The sequence below is a fragment of the Bos taurus genome, chromosome 5, assembly GCF_002263795.3.
Source record: "Bos taurus isolate L1 Dominette 01449 registration number 42190680 breed Hereford chromosome 5, ARS-UCD2.0, whole genome shotgun sequence".
NCBI lineage: Eukaryota > Metazoa > Chordata > Mammalia > Artiodactyla > Bovidae > Bos > Bos taurus.
In genome coordinates, this window is record NC_037332.1 from 26,831,088 (window position 1) to 26,850,184 (window position 19,097).

General features: G+C 47.6%; 1 protein-coding gene across 7 annotated transcripts in view; it reads left to right on the plus strand.

Moving 5' to 3' along the window:
- CSAD (cysteine sulfinic acid decarboxylase) overlaps positions 1-17,657 on the plus strand; it is a 27,687-nt gene extending 10,030 nt beyond the window's left edge. For 5 of the 7 annotated variants that reach the window (XM_024992418.2, XM_005206242.5, XM_010804916.4 and 2 more), the window contains 14 exons: positions 6,405-6,541; positions 6,829-6,955; positions 7,033-7,123; positions 7,455-7,561; positions 7,992-8,107; positions 8,797-8,876; positions 9,189-9,243; positions 13,943-14,059; positions 14,135-14,199; positions 14,486-14,567; positions 14,966-15,165; positions 15,299-15,350; positions 15,500-15,589; positions 16,671-17,657. In XM_024992418.2, coding sequence (XP_024848186.1) covers positions 6,416-6,541; positions 6,829-6,955; positions 7,033-7,123; positions 7,455-7,561; positions 7,992-8,107; positions 8,797-8,876; positions 9,189-9,243; positions 13,943-14,059; positions 14,135-14,199; positions 14,486-14,567; positions 14,966-15,165; positions 15,299-15,350; positions 15,500-15,589; positions 16,671-16,844 — 1,482 coding nt within the window. In that variant the 5' untranslated portion in view covers positions 6,405-6,415 and the 3' untranslated portion in view covers positions 16,845-17,657. Of the gene's footprint in view, positions 1-6,134; positions 6,166-6,404; positions 6,542-6,828; positions 6,956-7,032; positions 7,124-7,454; positions 7,562-7,991; positions 8,108-8,796; positions 8,877-9,188; positions 9,244-13,942; positions 14,060-14,134; positions 14,200-14,485; positions 14,568-14,965; positions 15,166-15,298; positions 15,351-15,499; positions 15,590-16,670 lie in introns of those variants that run through there. The other 2 variants (XM_005206240.5, XM_059886863.1) reach the window with 2 other exon arrangements.
- The last annotated feature ends 1,440 nt before the right edge of the window (positions 17,658-19,097 follow it).

The following is a 19,097-nucleotide window of genomic DNA, read 5'->3' on the forward strand; positions in this document are numbered from 1 at the left end:
CTCCTGCATTAGCAGGGGGATTCTTTACTGCTGAGCCACCAGGGAAGCCTGGAATGTATATACCAGACACTGAATAAATACTAGAGAAAGGAAGGGCTCCAGAGTGCAGGTGACAGAAAGAGTGAGTTTGAATGGCTTTTTATTTGCTATGAGAAATTTGAAGTGAGAGGGAAACGGAGAAGATTGATGGGTCAGTCATTTGAGAGGTGTGGAAAATTTTGAAATAATAGCTCCAGAGACTGGAGGTAGAGCTGTCAATAGCAGAATAGTAATGTTCCAGGCAGTGCTGTGTGTTCAGTCAAGTAGAGTCACTGCTGCTTTTTGCCTCTGAAGATGGTCACTACCCTCGTTACAGTCCTGGGAATTCCCTTCACCTCTCTCCTGCGTTGGGCAAAATTTGACGTGGTCTGATTCTCTGTCCTTTGTCCATGACCTGCTTTGGTGTGTTTGTTTAGTCTTGTTTCTGGAAGTCTTTGGATCCTCCGTTGTTCTGAAACAGTATTATAATCTGTCTTTCTGTTGGTCATTCAGTGGATCTTTTTGGTCTATCCTTCGGTTCTATAAAGTTTTTCTTTTTTAAAATTTTTATTGTTTTCCTCCTTTTTCCCCCCGCCCCTTCTCTTTCTGTAACTTCTGTTAGTTGACTCTTGAGACTTTTGGAGTGATCTTTTCTAAAGTTCTTTTCTCTTTTACTGCCCATCTCTTTATACTTTATCTGCTGTGTGATTTTCTTGACCTTGTCATTTCAGTTGTCATAGTTTTAAAACTCTAGAGCTTCTGCTTCTCTGTGTAGCAATCTATTTTTCTTAGTGGATTCAGTATCTTCTGTTTCCTTCTGCTTCCTGTGTTTCTCCTCTTCTACCAAATGCCAGTTTCTCTGTTTTTGCTTCTGTGGTTCACATTAGGGGCTTTCCTCAAATGTCCTGTGATCCCGGACTGTCTGCTTTCATTTAAGAGTGAGGCACTAAGGCATACTGAAGGCCCAAGTGCATGTAGAATGTATTTATTGGGTTGTGAGCATCATGGACTAGGTGATTGGTCAAGGACTGAGGAGTCTCATTGAGGTCAGTGTCTCCAGAGAGGGAACGCTGTGTAGTCTCCTGGAAGCTTTACCTCTGGCCGCTGACTCTGATCATTGGTTGGGAGAAAGGAGTTGACTCCATAGGTTATTTCCTCCTAATCTTTTCCTTACAGTGCTTCCTCCTCACCTCCTGCTGTGCTTGACATCCTTAAGTCCCCGACTTTCAGTTTCTCTACTTCCAGCTTCTTTGGAATCTGGTGGAGGAGAGGGGAGTCACTTGGCTGAATGGGCAGGGGAGGAGAGTGAGGGTCTAAATGTTCCTTTTAGAAATTTTCATCTAATTTTCATGTTTTTAGTTGTGCTTCTCCGTCCTGTCTTCCAGGATACCTAGCGTTGTAAATTCCTAAGCCTTTCTGGGCCTTTGCCCTAATAATCAGTTTATATCCCTCTGGCATAGCCCCCTACAGATAGACTGACTTTGACTTTCTGTTATTCACTGAACCAGTTACCACTTCTCATCTGCTTTCTCTCCTCTACAGTTATTGACATCTCTCACCTCCTGTCTCTGTTTTATTCTTCAGGATTTAAAATTCCACTGATGTAATTTTAGTGGGGTTTCAGGAAAGAGTAGTGGTAAACATATGTGTTTAATCTGCCATGTTTAATTGGAATGAGCACAGAGACCATGAATTTATAGCAAAACCAATTTGAATGTTTAGGTGGTTTTTCACTAGCAGAATCCACAGTCCGGGTGGATTTGGTAAGAGAAGGACTGGCCAGCTGGAGTGGGATCCTGCCAGGTGAGTTCGGTGGAAGGACATTAGGGCTAGGGAGTTGAGGATTTTGGACAAAGGGTGGTTGAAGCAGCGGACTGTGCACCCCGGGCTGTGTAAATAAAGGGAAGAAAGATACAAACGAGTCGATGGTTGGAGGAATTTATGAACTGGAGATCCTGTGAAGTCAGAAAAACTTGTCAGTTTCCAAATGAACCCTACTTGGCCCTTGCAGCATCTTCTCAGCCAGGGGTGAAAGCTCCCTCCCTAAGTGTTTTCTTGTTTCTTGGCTTTGTTATTCTATTTTAGGGGTTAATGTCCCTCTTGCTTCACCACTTCTTCCCACCATTGCTTTTTAAAAAGAAGACTGTGTGTGGGCAAGGGCTGTTCCCTTCCTCACGTCCCCAAGACAGGATTCTGTACGGAGTGTGAGGGCACGGATGCCTCATCTCCCCATTACCCCTGGAGGAAACTGGGCGTTCAGAGCCCTCACCTTTTGTTTCTTTCTTACAAGCTATTTTTTTAATTTATTTTTTATTTTTGACCGTGCTGGGTCTTCATTGTGGTGCAGGCTTTTGTCTAGTTGCAGCAAGCGAGGGCTGCTCTCTTGTTGCAGCGCTTGGGCTTCTCATTGCAGTGGCTTCGCTTGTTGCAGAGCACAGGCTCTAGCGCACGCGGCTTCCTCAGTTGCAGTTCCCTGGGCTCTGAAGCCCAGGCTCAGTGGTTGTGGCACATGGGCTTCGTTGCTCTGAGGCATGTGGAATCTTCCTGGATCAGGGATCAAACCAGTGTCTCCTGCATTGGCAGGCAGATTCTTTACCACTGAATCACCAGGGAAGCCCCCACCTTTCATTTCTGAGCAGTAACTTTGGTCAGATGGATACAGAAGGGGCCGGGTGGACAGCCACGTCTTCCATGCAGACCTCTCTTCAGAGCTTTGGAAAGAGCCCCCGTCCAGGCTGGGGTCTCCCTTTCTTCACCAGTCGTTCCCTCCTTGCAGCCTGTTTTTTGCCCTACTGGCCTGCTTGCCATATCCAATGGCTTGAGCTGATCAACACCAGCAGATGTCTTGGTGGTTCTCTCTTTGAAGCCCTTATTTCATAGCAACAGGCCCTGAGGTGTCCTCACTCCTGGCCCAGAGGTGTTTGCACCACAGCAAGCTCTGGCTGAGGGAACCCTGTGTGAGGCTGTGGAGCATGGCAAATTAGGATGGGGGCTTCAAAGTCCAGAGCCAACTCAAGACACATGCTGGCTGTGTGACCTGGACAGGTTATATCCATACTGTCTCTGAAATCTGTTACCTCATTTTTTAATAAAATTTTTTTATTGGAGTGTAGTTTGTTTATAATGTTGTGTTAGTTTCGGATGTTCGGTTCATTCAGTCATGTCCGACTCTTTGCGACCCCATGGACTGCAGCACACCAGGTTTCCGTGTCTGTCACCAGCTCCCGGAGCTTGCTCAAGCTCATGTCCATCGATGATGCCATCCAATCATCTCATCCTCTGTCGTCCCCTTCTCCTCCTGCCTTCAGTCTTTCCCAGAATCAGGGTCTTTTCCAGTAAGTCAGTTCTTTCCATCAGGTGGCCAAAGTACTGGAGCTTCAGCTTCAGCATCAGTCCTTCCAATGAATATTCAGGACTGATCTCCTTTAGGATGGACTGGTTGGATCTCCTTGCAGTCCAAGGGACTCTGAAGAGTCTTCTCCAACACCACAGTTAAAAAGCATCAATTTTTCAGCACTCAGCTTTCTTTATGGTCCAGTTCTCACATCCATACTTGACTCCTGGAAAAATCATAGCTTTAACTAGATGGACCTTTGCTGATAAAGTAATATCTTTGCTTTTTAATATGCTCTCTAGGTTTGTCATAGCTTTTCTTCCAGTTCTCCAGGCAAGAATACTGGAGTGGGTTGCCATTCCCTTCTCCAAGGGATATTCCCCACCCAGGAATCGAACCCAGGTCTCCTGCATCGCAGGCAGATTCTTTACCATCTGAGCCACCAGGGAAGCCCTAGTTTCAGGTGTGAATCTTATATATGTGTATAAGATTCAGAAGTGAATCTTATACACATAAATATATATTCACTCTTTTTTTAAAAAATAGGATTCTTTTTCCCATGTAGGCCGTTAGAGAGTATGAATAGAGTTCTCTGTGCTATGCAGAAGGTTATTGTTGGTTATCTATTTTGTATATAGTAGTATGTATATGTCAGTCCCAACCTCACAATTTATCCCTCCCCTGCCGCATTTCCTCATCTTTAAATGTGGGTCATAAGCTTACCCTCGATGACTGTGAAGGTTAGACTGATGCATGTTAAGTTCAGAGTGAGGCATGTGGTGAATACTTCTATGGGGCCTATTTTTACCAGCCTCTGCACCTGAAATGCCCCGTCAGGGCAGCCAGAGTGAGCGCTGATGAGGGATCGAGTCTCGTTCTCAAGGCTGGCCTGCTCCTCTGGTTTCCCCAAACCCAATCTACTGGGGAGAAGTCTAAGCTGGTTCCTTGGGGTCCAGTGGCTTCTGACAATGGATTGTGTCAGATCAGTCCACTTTGAGGTTGATTCCTCCTTTCCATGTTTTCTGGATCTTCTTGCCTCCTCATTTGGGGGTTCCCTAGGCCTTGGTTTTGCCCCTCTCTCCCTGGCCATGTCTCTGAGCATTCTCTCCCCTGGGGGAATGGAGCCTATCACCAGGCTTCGGTTATACCCCAGCTCCCAAGGGTGCTTTTCTCTCACATCTCATCAGAGCACTGGACCTGACTTCCTCCCAAATGAGTGTTTGTAGCCCCAGTCTCCTCCACTTGGTTGGGTATTTCCAAGAAATAACAATTTTGCTTTCCATCTAGCTTCCGCTTTGCGCATCCCTGTTTTTCTTAGGGGCACTGTTCCTTTTCCTGGGGCTTAAAGCCCCAGGGTCATCTTTGACCCTTCCCTCCCCTCCAATGTAGATTCTGTAAGTGTTGAACTGAGCGTAAACCGGCAAGTGGTTAAGCCTGCATGCTCCTCTGCCTGTCCTTTCCTACCCACATCTCCCTTGTTCACACGTGGGTCACCTCTTTCCTGGCTCACACCAATGGCCTGTTCATTCTTCCTCGTCCGGCTGCCATACGCTGGTCTTCTGAGCACGTCATTTTCATCATGTTAACTCACCACGAAATCTTTCAACGGCTTTCCATTTTCTGCAGATAAAATCTAGATTCCTGGCCTGGCTGGTACTCAAGGCTGTCCATAACTCGTGCAGCCCTGCCCCCCCTCGCCTTTCTCTCCATCATGTCCTTGCAGATCTTTCCAGTGGCCAGGTGCCTTCACGGACCCGAGAATCAACCACACTCACCCCCAGTGTCAGCTCGTGGCCTTCCTCCCCTGGCCCTGCATGCCTCCTATTCCTTCAAGACACAGCCCCAGTTCCCCTGCAGATCTTCCCCTGTCTTCAGCCTTCATCCCTCTCCTCTTCTCCTGAGTGGCGCTGGGGGTCAGCATCTAGATGATGCCGCCTCCACCCGCACCCTGGTGTGAGCACAGTTGGTGCTTACTTTAGACAGCCACTCCCTGTTTCTTGAGCGGCTCAGCCTGCAAGGCACAGGACTCTACTTGTTTATCGCACTGCTACCCTCAGTGTGACCGTCTTTCTTCCTCCTCTTCAAAGGAGAGGGCTTTAGAAATCAGGACAGTTCTGAGAAGACTCCAGGGGTTGGGATGCAAAGAGATTGGTCTCTGAAAGTGAAAGTTGCTCAGTTGTGTCCAACTCTTTGCGACCCCATGGACTGTAGAGTCCATGGAATTCTTCAGGCCAAAATATTGGAGTGGTTAGGCATTCCCTTCTCCAAGGGGTCTTCCCAACCCAGGGATTGAACCCAGGTCTTCAGCACTGCAGGCGGATTCTTTACCCGTTGAGCCACCTCTGAGGCCTGCCTAAACCATTTTACCTCCTTAGTCTTGTTCAGGTCGCTCCCCACCTCAGCCTCTAGGGTCAGCTGCTGTAGTTTCCTGCCTCTGCCCCACTCCCCGCTCTTATCTCTTAGCCGAGCAGCCCTCTCTCATCCCCTCTCCAGGCCCTTGGGTTCCGGTGGGAAGTCCGATGTCCTGCTGGGTCTCCTCTCTGCTCCCCTCCAGCCTGAAGTGGAGGTGGCACTTTTTTCTGCCTTATATCTTCTCTCCTCCCTTCATCGTGTCAGCTAACGATTATTCAGGAAACTTATCTCAACCTGCTGGCCCTGTCCCAAATCTTTAGGGCAAGGGTCATGAGAGTGATGTCACGGTCATGTGATTGCTGCCTATACCTTGCCCCCTCTGCTTCCCTGGTCCTAACACTCTAAAAAGCCAACTGTGTCCCCTGCCTCCAGTTTATCTGGACAGAGACCAGAGCAGAAAGGTAAGCTTCTCACCTTTGCCTTCGGTGAACAGGGGCCACTGGATTCTACCTGCTTAGCACTAACCTCCTTTTTCTTTCCCGCCCATCTCTGCCGACTCTCTCCCTGGACGCTCTCGCTTGCCCTTACCTGTACAGTGAAGGCTGGGCCTTAGGCCCATTCTGGAGTTGAGGAATGCATTAGATTAGGTCTGGGTGGGGTCCACAGGCTGAGCAGGGAATAACTCCTGCTCTGCTCACAGATTTTCTCCTGATGGCTGACTCTCAACCTCTCCTCTCCCTTGATGGGGACCCTGTGGCTGCAGAAGCCTTGCTCCAGGACGTGTTTGGGATTGTGGTGGATGAGGTCATTCGAAAAGGGACCAGTGCCTCCGAGAAGGTGGGTCTTTGCTCCCTCTTCCTCCTCCTGTCCGTCAAACCTGACTCAGACATTTCCCCCTCTGTCCAGGCTTCTCCCCAGAACCCATCACCACCTCACTGTGTGCCTCAGGGATTGCATGCTGGATCAGACTGTGTTTATTTATCCTTGTTCATGTGCTGCGTGGAAAACATTCCAAACTGGTGTTGAGTGCCAGTTTGTGGTGCCTATTGTCTGTTGAGATGTGGTTTGAGCAGCCAGTTGGTTGCGTGCCTCGGTGCCCCCGGAGTCTCCTGCTGCTCTCCTAGGTCTGTGAGTGGAAGGAGCCCGAGGAGCTGAAGCAACTGCTGGACTTGGAGCTGCGGCACGAGGGCGAGTCACAGGAGCAGATCCTGGAGCACTGCCGGGCCGTGATCCGCTACAGCGTGAAGACCTGTGCGTGTGGGGCTTGGGGGAGGCGTGTCTGGAATTTGTGCCCAGCTCCACTCTGAGCCTGCGTCCCCCTTCTCCAGGTCACCCTCGTTTCTTCAACCAGCTCTTCTCAGGGTTGGATCCCCATGCCCTGGCCGGGCGCATTGTCACAGAGAGCCTCAACACCAGCCAGTGAGCCATCCCAGGACCCCCGCCCTCCACCCCACAAAGGATTTGGGTTTGCTGGAGACAGACCCCGGGAGCAGGATAGGAGAATGGTGTCTGCCCCCCTCTCTTTTCGGGGAATCTCTACTGGCAGAGTCTTTCCCCTCCTACCCATTCGGGTTTCCTTTCCCAAACTTTCTCTTGTATCCCGGCTCCAGTGTTTTCTCATTCTTTCTTTCCTGGTTCTTTGTCACCAGCCCAGCTGTCTCTTCAGCCCTTCCTTTCACTCACACTCTCCACCTCCTCTGAGAGTCCCTCCCAGTCTCTTTCCCACTCTCATCATTCCCTCTCCTGGCAGGTACACGTACGAAATCGCCCCTGTGTTTGTCCTCATGGAGGAGGAGGTGCTGAAGAAACTCCGGGCCCTGGTGGGCTGGAGCTCTGGGGATGGGGTCTTCTGCCCTGGTATGTGAAGAGGAGGGGGCCTTTTCAAGAGTTCCTCCTCCCCCGCCATCCTCTTTCTCTGGGTTGGCTGGGAGGGGTGATTCTCCTTTGTTTCTTCTCCAACTGGGCTTGGGCCAAAGCAGAGAGAAGCTGCCCAGTCCCCTGTATCCTCGTGTTTGCCAAACAGTCCATGGGATTGGTGCCTGCCGTCCTGGCGGGGGGTGGGAGTGGCTCCTGGATCGGCCCAGGGTGAGGAGCAGGGGTGATCAGGAGATCTGCAGATCCTGCCATTCTGGGTCACCAGCATGCCATTTGTCAAGTCCTCGGAACCCGTGGCCCGGTAGCCAGTCACTTGTGCTTCTGGGTGGAGAGATCAGGAGAGTCAAGCTCCAGTTTGCCAAGCTCCCACTGCCACTCCCTCTCGCCACCACCCCTTCCTTCCCTGTGACAGGTGGCTCCATCTCCAACATGTATGCAGTGAACCTGGCCCGCTATCAGCGATACCCAGACTGCAAACAGAGGGGCCTCCGGGCACTGCCGCCCCTGGCCCTCTTCACATCGAAAGAGGTGGGAAGAGGCACAGGCCTACCCTGGGCTCCCGATTCTAATGTCCAGCCAGCTGAGTCCGGGACCCGTGACTCAGCCTGCCCAGACCCTTCTCTGAGGCTGACCTGCCCCATAGGTGGATGTGCTTCCTTCCACCAGAGGGGCTGTGTAAGGGCCCTTGTCACCTTGCCTGCTGTCTGGGGTAGCGGAGGAGCATCCAGCAGCAGTGTGCACAGTCCACACCCTTTCTCCTGAGAGTGTGGTCCATGGGCCAGTGGCATCACTATCACTTCTTCTTGTTTCTTGTTGTTTAGTCACTAAGTTGTGTCCGACTCTTTGCAATCCTGTGGACTGTAGCCCGCCAGGCTCCTCTGGCCGTGGGATTTTTTAGGCAAGAATACTGGAATGGGTTGCCATTTCCTTCTCCAGGGGATCTTTCCCATGCAGGGATCAAACCCGTGTCTCCTGCAATGCAGGCATATTCTTTACCACGGAGCCACCAGGGAAGATCAGTATCACTTGGGAGCTTGTTAGAAATGCAGAATCTTTGGCCCCTGTGCAGACCTACTGAATATGAATCTGCATCTTTACCAGACACACTGGTGATTTGTAGGCATGTGAATGTTTGAGAAGCCCTGGTCTACAGGGTCTCAACCATTTAACCAGTCTCTTTCCTCCCCACCCTCCCTGCCCTCTTCCTTCCCCCGCAGTGTCATTACTCCATCAAGAAAGGAGCCGCTTTTCTGGGACTTGGCACCGACAGTGTCCGAGTGGTCAAGGCAGATGAGAGGTGAAGGTCCTTCTGTCTGCGTGGCTCAGACCCAGCCTGGCACAACATGTCTTCCCCTTGCCAGAAGCTCTGGCCTTGGGCCCACACCCTGGCGGACTTCTCTCCCCGCTCTCTTCCCTCCGAGCTGCCTCTTCTGTCTGCCAGTGCCTGCTGGAGTCTCCGCCCTGTCCCCTGAGATCTGTTTACCCCTCTTAGGGAAAATCAACATTGTGGCCTCCGCATTGCTAACCACATGTTACCCTGCTCTTGAAAGTTCTGCCGCCTAGCCTAGAGAATCTATTACTTCTCTACCCACTCAGTTTTCTCTTCCAGAGGGAAAATGATCCCTGAGGATCTGGAGAGGCAGATCAGCTTGGCTAAGGCCGAGGTGAGTGAGTGAAAGGCGCTGGGGCAGTGGAGCGGGGCCCCTCTGCTCCTTTCTTGGAGGGTCTTTGACTGGCCCTGCTCAAGGCTCCCCTCCTCCCTCCCCCTGCACTCTGTGCCTGTCTTCCCTGGCGGGCTGAAGTGATCCCTCCCTCCTGAGTGATCCCAGTCCTGCTGAGACCCACAAGCAGGATCAGACCCTGGGACAAGGGCAGAACTGAGTCTCTGAGTGGAGTCCCAAGGAGCACTGCAGGGAGGATGTTGGGGACCTGGAGGGTAGCACAGAAGGTTTCTGTGAGTTGGGAGGGTCTGTGCAGGGCGAGCAGCGTGGACTTGGAGTGATGGGAGGTGTGGAGGCCCCTTCACCTGGGGGACACAGAGATACTGCAGCCATCTTAGAGGGCATTTCAGCACTGTCTGTACCATTTTTAAATGTATCTGTCATGGGAAATAGATGGGGAAACAGTGGAAACAGTGTCAGACTTTATTTTTCTGGGCTCCAGAATCACTACAGATGGTGACTGCAGCCATGAAATTAAAAAACGCTTACTCCTTGGAAGGAAAGTTATGACCAACCTAGATAACATATTCAAAAGCAGAGACATTACTTTGCCAACAAAGGTTCGTCTAGTCAAGGCTGTGGTTTTTCCTGTGGTCATGTATGGATGTGAGAGTTGGACTGTGAAGAAGGCTGAGTGCCGAAGAATTGAGGCTTTTGAACTGTGGTGTTGGAGAAGACTCTTGAGAGTCCCTTGGACTGCAAGGAGATCCAACCAGTCCATTCTGAAGGAGATCAGCCCTGGGATTTCTTTGGAAGGAATGATGCTGAAGCTGAAACTCCAGTACTTTGGCCACCTCCTGCAAAGAGTTGACTTATTGGAAAAGACTCTGATGCTGGGAGGGATTGAGGGCAGGAGGAGAAGGGGACGACAGAAGATGAGATGGCTGGATGGCATCACTGACTCGATGGACGTGAGTCTGAGTGAACTCCGGGAGTTGGTGATGGACAGGGAGGCCTGGTGTGCTGCGATTCATGGGGTCGCAAAGAGTCGGACCCGACTGAGCGACTGATCTGATCTGATCTGATCCACTGACTCAGAGTCCTACTACTAGGATTAGCCTATAAATGTTCATTACAAAGTGCTTAGAATTGTGTGCACTGGGGCAAAGTATAAAATTTTAAAAAACATTTTAGTATTCATCAGTAGATAAATTACAGTGTATCTGTGTCAGTTTCTTCCTTTGCAACATGAGCATGATATAGAACTAATCAGAGTTGTTACAAGGCTGAAATTAATGGTATGTAAAGCACATGAAAATGCCTCAACTATGTACTTTAAGTATAAATTTTAAAAATATGTTTATATCGCCACATGCAAATAGTTGCAGCACCATTTTTTTTTAAACTTTATTTTGTATTGGCATATAGCCAGTTAACAATGCTGTGATCAGATCAGATGAGATCAGTCGCTCAGTCGGGTCCGACTCTTTGCGACCCCATGAATCGCAGCACGCCAGGCCTCCCTGTCCATCACCAACTCCCAGAGTTCACTCAGACTCACATCCATCGAGTCAGTGATACCATCCAGCCATCTCATCCTCTGTCATCCCCTTCTCCTCTGGCCCCCAATCCCTCCCAGCATCAGAGTCTTTTCCAATGAGTCAACTCTTTGCAGGAGGTGGCCAAAGTACTGGAGTTTCAGCTTTAGCATCATTCCTTCCAAAGAAATCCCAGGGCTGATCTCCTTCAGAATGGACTGGTTGGATCTCCTTGCAGTCCAAGGGACTCTCAAGAGTCTTCTCCAACACCACAGTTCAAAAGCATCAATTCTTCGGCGCTCAGCCTTCTTCACAGTCCAACTCTCACATCCATACATGACCACAGGAAAAGCCATAGCCTTGACTAGACGAACCTTTGGAATGCTGTGATAGTTTCACGTAAATAGCAAAGAGATTTAGCCTTACAGATACATGTATCCATTCTCCCCCAAACTCCTTTCCTGTCCATGCTGCCACTTAGCATTGAGCAGAGTTCAGTCGGTCCTTGTTGGTTATCCATTGTAAATATAGCTGTGTGCACATGTCCATCCCAAACTCTGTCATCCTCCTTCCCCCATCCCCAGCAACCATAAGTTTGTTCTCTAAGTCTATGCGTCTCTTTCTGTTTTGTAAGTTTATTTGCATCATCTCTTTTTAGATTCCTCGTATAAGGGATGTCATGGGGTATTTCTTCTTCTCTGTCTGACTTACTTCATTCAGTATGACGATCTCTGGGTCCATCCATGTTGTTGCAAATGGCATCATTTCATCCTTTTAATGGCTGAGTTATATTCCATTGTATACATGTACCACATCTTCTTTATCCATTCCTCTCTGGATGGACATTTAGGTTGCTTCCATGTTTTGGCTATTGTAAACAATGTGCAGCACCAGTTTTTGAAAATGTCTGTTTTTCCCCAGCGAATTGTCTTGGCATCCTTGTTAAAACCCAAAGAGTGTTTAAGTGTGAGGATTTATTTCTAGACTCTCAGTCTATTCCATTGATCTGCATGGCTATCCTATTGACCACACTGTCTTAATCTAGCTTTGTAGTAAATTTTAAAATCAGTGTTTATGAGTCCTCCAACTTTGTTCTTTGTCAAGATGGTTTTGGCTTTCTAGGTCCCTTAAATTTCCACTTGAATTTTAGGCTCAGCTTGTCAATTTCTGCTAAGAAACCAGTTGGGATTTTGATAGGGATGTGTTCAATTTGTGGATCCATGAACATGGAATGCCTCTGTTTATTTAGGTCTTCTTTTATTTCTTTTCAACAATGCCTTGTAGTTTTCACAGTATCTGTTTTGCATTTCTTTTGTTGAATTAATTCCTAAGTATTTTGTTATTTTCAGTGTTCTTATAAATGAAATTTTCTTGTTCCCATTTTTGATTGTTCGTTTCTAATGTGTAAAAATACAACTGATTTTTGAATATTGATCTTGTACTCTGCAAATTTGTTAAACTCATTTATTAATTCTCAGTCTTTTTAATGGGTTCCTTAGGATTTTCTAGATATAATATGTTATCTGTAAATACAGATAATTTGCTTTTTTCCTTTTTAATATGGATGCCTCTTATTAAAAAAAAAACTTAATTTTCTCTTTAATCACAAACTAGACAAGATTGGCATTAACGCTGTTTCATTTATTTGGCTGTGTCAGATCTCTGTTGTGGTTCGAGGTTCCTCTCTAGCTGTGGCACAGGAGCTGTAGAGCATGTGGGCTCAGCGGGCTCAGTAGTCACAGTGCGCTGACTTCATTGCCTGTGGCATCTGGGATCTTCGTTCCTGGGCCAGGGATTGAACCCATGTCCCCTGTATTGGAAGGCGGATTCTTAACCACTGGAATACCAGGAAAGTCCCTGGATGCCTTTTATTTTTTATTTTAAATTTTTTTAACCTAATTGCCCTGCTAGAACCTCAGCACCGAGTTGAATAGATATGAGGAGAGGAGAGTGAACATCCTTATCTTGTTCCTGGTCTTAGGGGGAGGGCTTTCAGTCTTTCACCATTGAGTGTGATGTTAGCTGTGGGTTTTTTGGTAGTTGCCCTTTATCAGGTTAAGAACATTCCCTTCAAATCCTCTTTTTTTTTTTTTCCTGAATGTTTTTATTGTGAGGATTTTGTCAAATGTTTTTGTATGTCCACTGAGATGATCACTATACCACATTGAGATGTGGAGTTTTTTTCCCTTTATTTTATTGATAGGATATATTATATTAATTGATTTTTGGATGTTAAACCAAACTTGCACTCTTGGGAAAAATCCCACTTTGTCATGGTATATGATTCTTTTTCTGTGTTGCTGATTTGGGCTTGCGAGTGTTTTGTACTCTTTCCTGGAAAATCCCATGGATGGAGGAGCCTGGTAGGCTGCAGTCCATGGGGTCGCTAAGAGTCGGAGACGACTGAGCAACTTCACTTTCACTTTTCACTTTCATGCATTGGAGAAGGAAATGGCAACCCACTCCAGTGTCCTTGCCTGGAGAATCCCAGGGACGGGGGAGCCTGGTGGGCTGCCGTCTCTGGGGTCGCACAGAGTCGGACACGACTGAAGCGACTTAGCAGCAGCAGCAGCAGCAGTGTTTTGTAGATTTTTATGTCTTTATTTAGAAGAGATATATTCTATATTTTTCTTGTGATATTTTGTCAGTTTTGGTATCTGGGTAAAACTCATTTCATAGGATGAATTCAGAAGTGTTCCTTCCTCTTCTGTTTGTTTTGTAAGTTAATGAAGAGCTGGTATCAGTTCTTAAATGTTTTGTAGAACTCATCAGTGAAGCCATCTGGGCCTGCACTTTTCTTTGTAGTAGTTTTTTTAATACTAATTCAATTTCTGCGTAAATTTTATACTATTAGAATATTTAAAATAGTATTTTGATCTTCAGTAAGACATTCAACTTTTTTGAAAGAGTATAAGCTTTGGAGATAGACTATTAGACAGACCTAGGTTTAAATTCTATCTCTGGAGTTGCAGCTCGGGGCCAAGTTTCTTAACACCTCTGAACCCTAGTGTCCTCACTTGCAAATTGAAAGGGGCAGTAACACATAGTAAGGTTGCCAGGGCCCAGGTCAGGCCTGTGAAGAGTTTCTAGAGCTCAGCGCCAGGCTCTGGATAGCTCTCCAGATGAGTTCTCAGCCTTGGGCTCCCTCTTCATTCTTGCCACAGGGTGCCGTGCCATTCCTGGTCAGTGCCACCTCTGGTACTACAGTGCTGGGGGCCTTTGACCCCCTGGAGGCAATCGCAGATGTGTGCCAGCATCACGGGCTGTGGCTGCATGTGGACGTGAGTTGGGACGGGCCTAAGAATGGGGTGGGCTGGGCCAAGGCCAAGGCCCATATTGCTCCTTCCGCTCCACAGGCTGCCTGGGGTGGAAGCGTCCTGCTGTCACAGACACATAGACATCTCCTGGCTGGGATCCAGAGGTGCGTATGGCCCCCACACCCTGACCTGCACCCTTCAAATCCTTGATCCAGAGAACACTCTTGGGCCAGGGAGCTCAGATGGGAATAGGGGAAGGAGGCTGGTGGGAGGGAAGTGGGAGAGATGATTGATTGGGGCTGGGATATTAGACATCAGATTTGGGAATTCTCCTCTGGGCTGAGGTGAGACCAAAGCCCCTTTTACTGGAGATCTGGAAAGGGTGGGGAGGCTCTAATTGGGCAGCTTGACTGGGAGCTGGCTGACCCTACTTTGCTCTGCCCACCCCAGGGCTGACTCCGTGGCCTGGAATCCCCACAAGCTCCTCTCCACAGGCCTGCAGTGCTCAGCTCTTCTTCTCCGGGACACCTCGGTAGGTCTGCTCCTGCCCTGAACCTCTGTTTTCTCTTCTGTCTCACCTGGGGGGAGCTTCAGGCCTTAACCATAGTTTCCTTACCATCCCATCTGAAGCTGACTATCTGTGACCACCCTAATCCCCGGTAGTGGGCTCTCTCACTCCCCCTGTCTTCAGGCAAAGGAAAAACTTCCCAACAAAAGTATAATCAGAGGGATCCTGGGTCATTTGGGAACTCTTGAGTGTTGGAAGAAAACCCAGAGAAAGGGTTTCAGTAAGCCGGCAGCCATCCCATCAGTGCTGCCTGATTCCAGGGAAAGAAACATGTGGACTGAGCTAAGAAGTCACCCAGCGCAGCCCTGGGGGGAGGCTCGTGGGGTAGGGGGGGAGTCTGACTGTCCCCCCACCCTCCGCAGAACCTGCTCAAGCGCTGTCACGGGTCCCAGGCCAGCTACCTCTTCCAGCAAGACAAGTTCTACGATGTGGCTCTGGACACAGGAGACAAGGTGGTGCAGTGTGGCCGGCGTGTGGACTGTCTGAAGCTGTGGCTCATGTGGAAGGCACAGGGCGAGCAGGGGCTGCAGCGCCGTGTGGACCAGGCCTTTGCCCTTGCCCGGTAGGAGTGGGCACTACAGCCCTGCGCCCCTTGCCTGCTCTCAGTGTCCTCTTGGTTCACCCTCTCTGTCGCTTCTGTTTCTGTATTTCTGCCTTTTCTCCTCCACCCATGATTTCTCACTCTCTGATCACAGGTACCTGGTGGAGGAGCTGAAGAAGCGGGAGGGATTTGAGTTGGTCATGGAGGTATGACCCACCCTGTGCTCTTCTGCATCCTCCGGCCCCCTGCCCCCAGCCTGTGTCTCACGCCAAACCCTGATGGGAGAAGAGGGGCGGTGAGAGGGGAACGGCCCCTCTTCCTCTGCTTACACCTTCCCCCTGTTTATTCCTCCCAGCCTGAATTTGTCAATGTGTGTTTCTGGTTCGTGCCCCCCAGTCTGCGCGGGAAGAAGGGGAGTCCAGATTACAGTGAAAGGCTGTCTAAGGTAGGCTTTCTCCCTGCTCTGGTTAACCAGTGCAGCTGGTGCGTTTCCGCCCCCTGCTGGCTGTAAGCGGCATGGCAGCCACCTTTGCTAGTCTCTTGCTCTGATGTGGGGACAGTGAACCAGAAGATGACACCCGCTTGTCCCCACTTCTGTGAGCCTGGGGGATGGAGGATAAGGTATGCTTCTATAAAGGAAGAAGAAGACAGAGAGGGACATTACAGAAGTCACCAGTGTGCAGTACATAGACTGGCTGTGTGGGGCGTTCTGGGAGCTGAGTGAGGCAGAAAAGTCTCAGTTTTACTCACTGATACCGGGTACAGAACAACCCTGTCAGGCCAGGAGATATGTCCTGGCCCCTAAGGTTAGATCGGTACTAGGGGCGGCGGATGATCCAAAAGGACAAGAATATTCTCACCCTTAAAGTAAAGTAGCTCAGTCGTGTCTGACTCTCTACGACCCTATGGACTGTAGCCTTGCAGGCTCCTCTGTCCATGGGATTTTCCAGGCAAGAATACTGGAGTGGGTTGCTGTTTTCCTCTCCAGGGGATCTTCCTGACCCAGGGATTGAACTCAGGCCTCCCGCATTGTGGGCAGACTTTTTACCATCTGAGCCACCAGGGAATCTCACTCTTAAGGAGTCACTCATTTAGAAAACAAGCATTACGTATTTGAAACCAGTGTGTTCAAGGCAATCTTGGAAATTATATATTGGATCACAGGGTGCAGATAAAAAATGTTATAGGAATTCAGAGAGGGGAGAAGAAGGTGTCAAGGATGATGAAGGCTTCAAGTTAGACTGAAAAAGCAGTGGTTGAGATTCAGCGAAAAGTCAGGATTTAGCAGAAAATGGCCCATGTGACAACTTGGAGAATGATGAGATGGAGAAGAATGCAGGAGGTAGAGAAGGTCCAGTGGGCCAGGTGTGGTGGCAAAGGTAAATAAACTGGGGCCACGGTCAGAATCCAGGCAGTGAGTTGCTGTCTCTGGAAGGCAGCTAGGTGGAGAGAGATGCAAGTGGGGGAACCCATCCCTTCCCCTGACCCCAGGCTGCAGCTAAAGGGTCCCTCCTCTCCTCCCGCAGGTAGCCCCAATCCTCAAGGAGCGCATGGTGAGGAAGGGTTCCATGATGATTGGCTACCAGCCCCATGGTACCCGGAGCAACTTCTTTCGCATGGTTGTGGCCAACCCTGCACTGACACGGGCTGATATGGACTTCCTGCTGAACGAGCTGGAACGGCTGGGCCAGGATCTCTGAGTCGCTCCACCTTGCTGCTGGCCTGGGCCCCTCCCCCCAGCCTCGCCATCTCCCTGAATCTCCTCCCTACCTTCTCAAGAAGAAACTCACTAGGAAACAAAGCTGCCTTCATTTTTATGTGCTTTGACCCGCTAGCTGTCCTGTAAATTTTGGGCTGGCCAAAAAGTTGGTTCTGGTTTTTCCTCATAACATTTTATGGAAACACCCAAATGAACTTTTTGGCCAACCCAATATTTTATATTAAGAGGATGTTTAAATAAATGGTATGATATCTATATGGTAGAATATTACTCTGCCATTTAAATTGTATTTACAAAGAGGACTTTTATAGATAGGAGAAAAATAATTTTAATACAATGTTATGTTGAGAAAGCTGGATATGACTGTATATACGGTAATATCTGACCTGTATTCAAAAATACATAGGAAAAGACTGATGAGATGGAATATGCCAAAATATTAATAGTTTTACCTGGGGTGGGATTATAAGCAGTTTGAAAATGAACTTCTTTATGCTTTTTGTGCTCCCTGCTTTTATGATATAATGAATATCTATTATGTTTATAATAGGAAAATAATTAAAAAATTTTCAGCCATATTATTTAGATATATTGTAAAGTTTGTTACCTTTCAACAAAATAGTGGGGAATGCAAATTCATTAAAAAGGTATACTAGAGGCTAAAAATAGGGGAAAAGTTTCCCAGAAATCTTGAGTGGGAGGAGAAAGCCCAAAAGTGGAGTTGCTCTGAAGTTAATTGTACTTTAATGACACTAAAAATAAAATGGGCACCGATTGTCTCTTGAGACCAGAACCTTGTCCACTAATCACTCTTAAAAAAATCTTCACATACACCAAAAAGGTAAGAATCTTCCCTTTCTAATTTAAACAACAGAAACCAAGCTGGGAAAAAAAAAAAAAAAACAACCCAGTGACGAAACCAGCCACTGTTATGTCTTCTATTATTGCTATTTTCTTACATAAAAACATCCATTTAACACTTAAAATCCTAGGCTGGTGTTGCTTCTCAGCCACTTTTTTGGAAAGCGGCATTTAGCTACACAAGTTATTCAGGACAAGTGGCAAGTCTTCCAGAACTTTCTGTTATTTCCAATTCCTAAAAATACCATTTATGAAAACAATAACGTGGTCATGTAAAAGTCATCCAAAATTATTTGAAGAGGCAAATACAGACTGTACAAACCATAGTAAAAGAACATCCAAATCTCCAACCCAATTCTTTTGACCATTTGGGGGAAAAAAGACTTTCTATTCATAAATTACTAATAATTTCCCTATAAACTTATTATTTTTGTTATAAATGATATCTAATTTCTTCCAAATAATAAATTTGTTTTAAGAGTACTAGTAATCTGAGCTCCAAGCCCTAATCTTAAAGTTATTTATCTGAAAAATGTCTTAAACACTGTAAAAGCAAACTAAAAAAAAAATCCCTGTTTTTCAACTCAAAACCAGAAAGCAAAAAAAAAAAAATCTTCAAATTTCTTGACTCACCTCCATCAGCAAAGTATCTTTTAAGGCTAGAAAGATAGGACATAAAATCAATCACGTATTTTTCTCCAGCTTTATGAAACTGATTCTTATTTCCTCCATTCCCAAAATTCAGCCTCAAAATCTGGATACAATATGGTGACCTCTTTCTTTCTTCTTCTCCCATCCACAGTTACTGAGCTCCCGCTGTGTGGTAATTCCTTTCCCTGCCTTCCAAGAGCTACCTACTAAGATTGAAGCAGTCATTCCTCAACTGAGGCCTGTCCCTGCTCCAGGGCCTTGGCGCTGCTGTCCCCTTTGGCCTCAGTGTTCACCCGTCGACGTGGTTCTGGCTCCCTCATTGCTTTTAGATTTTTGTTCAGATGTTATATCCTTAGTGAAGCCTTCCTTGAATTCTTTATTTGAAATTACATTTTCACCCTCTATTCTTTTATCTCCCCTGTTTTTCTCTATAGCATGTATAAGCATCTGGCACTCACTAACTAATTAATTAACTTATTTACTTACTTCCCCTGACCCAGCAACACCTCCGTCCCTGTGGGTCTCACCCAACTGGAATGTCAGCTCTGGGAGCAGAGATTTTGTATCACTGCCTCCCAAACTGGAGTCTAGTACTTCCCAGGTGGGTAATGTTGAGTGAGTGTTTAATGAACTCCAGGTACTCGTTGACTTGCTCTCAGTTACATAACTGTTTTAAAAAATTTATTTGACTGTGTGGGGTATTAGTTGTGGCACGTGGGAT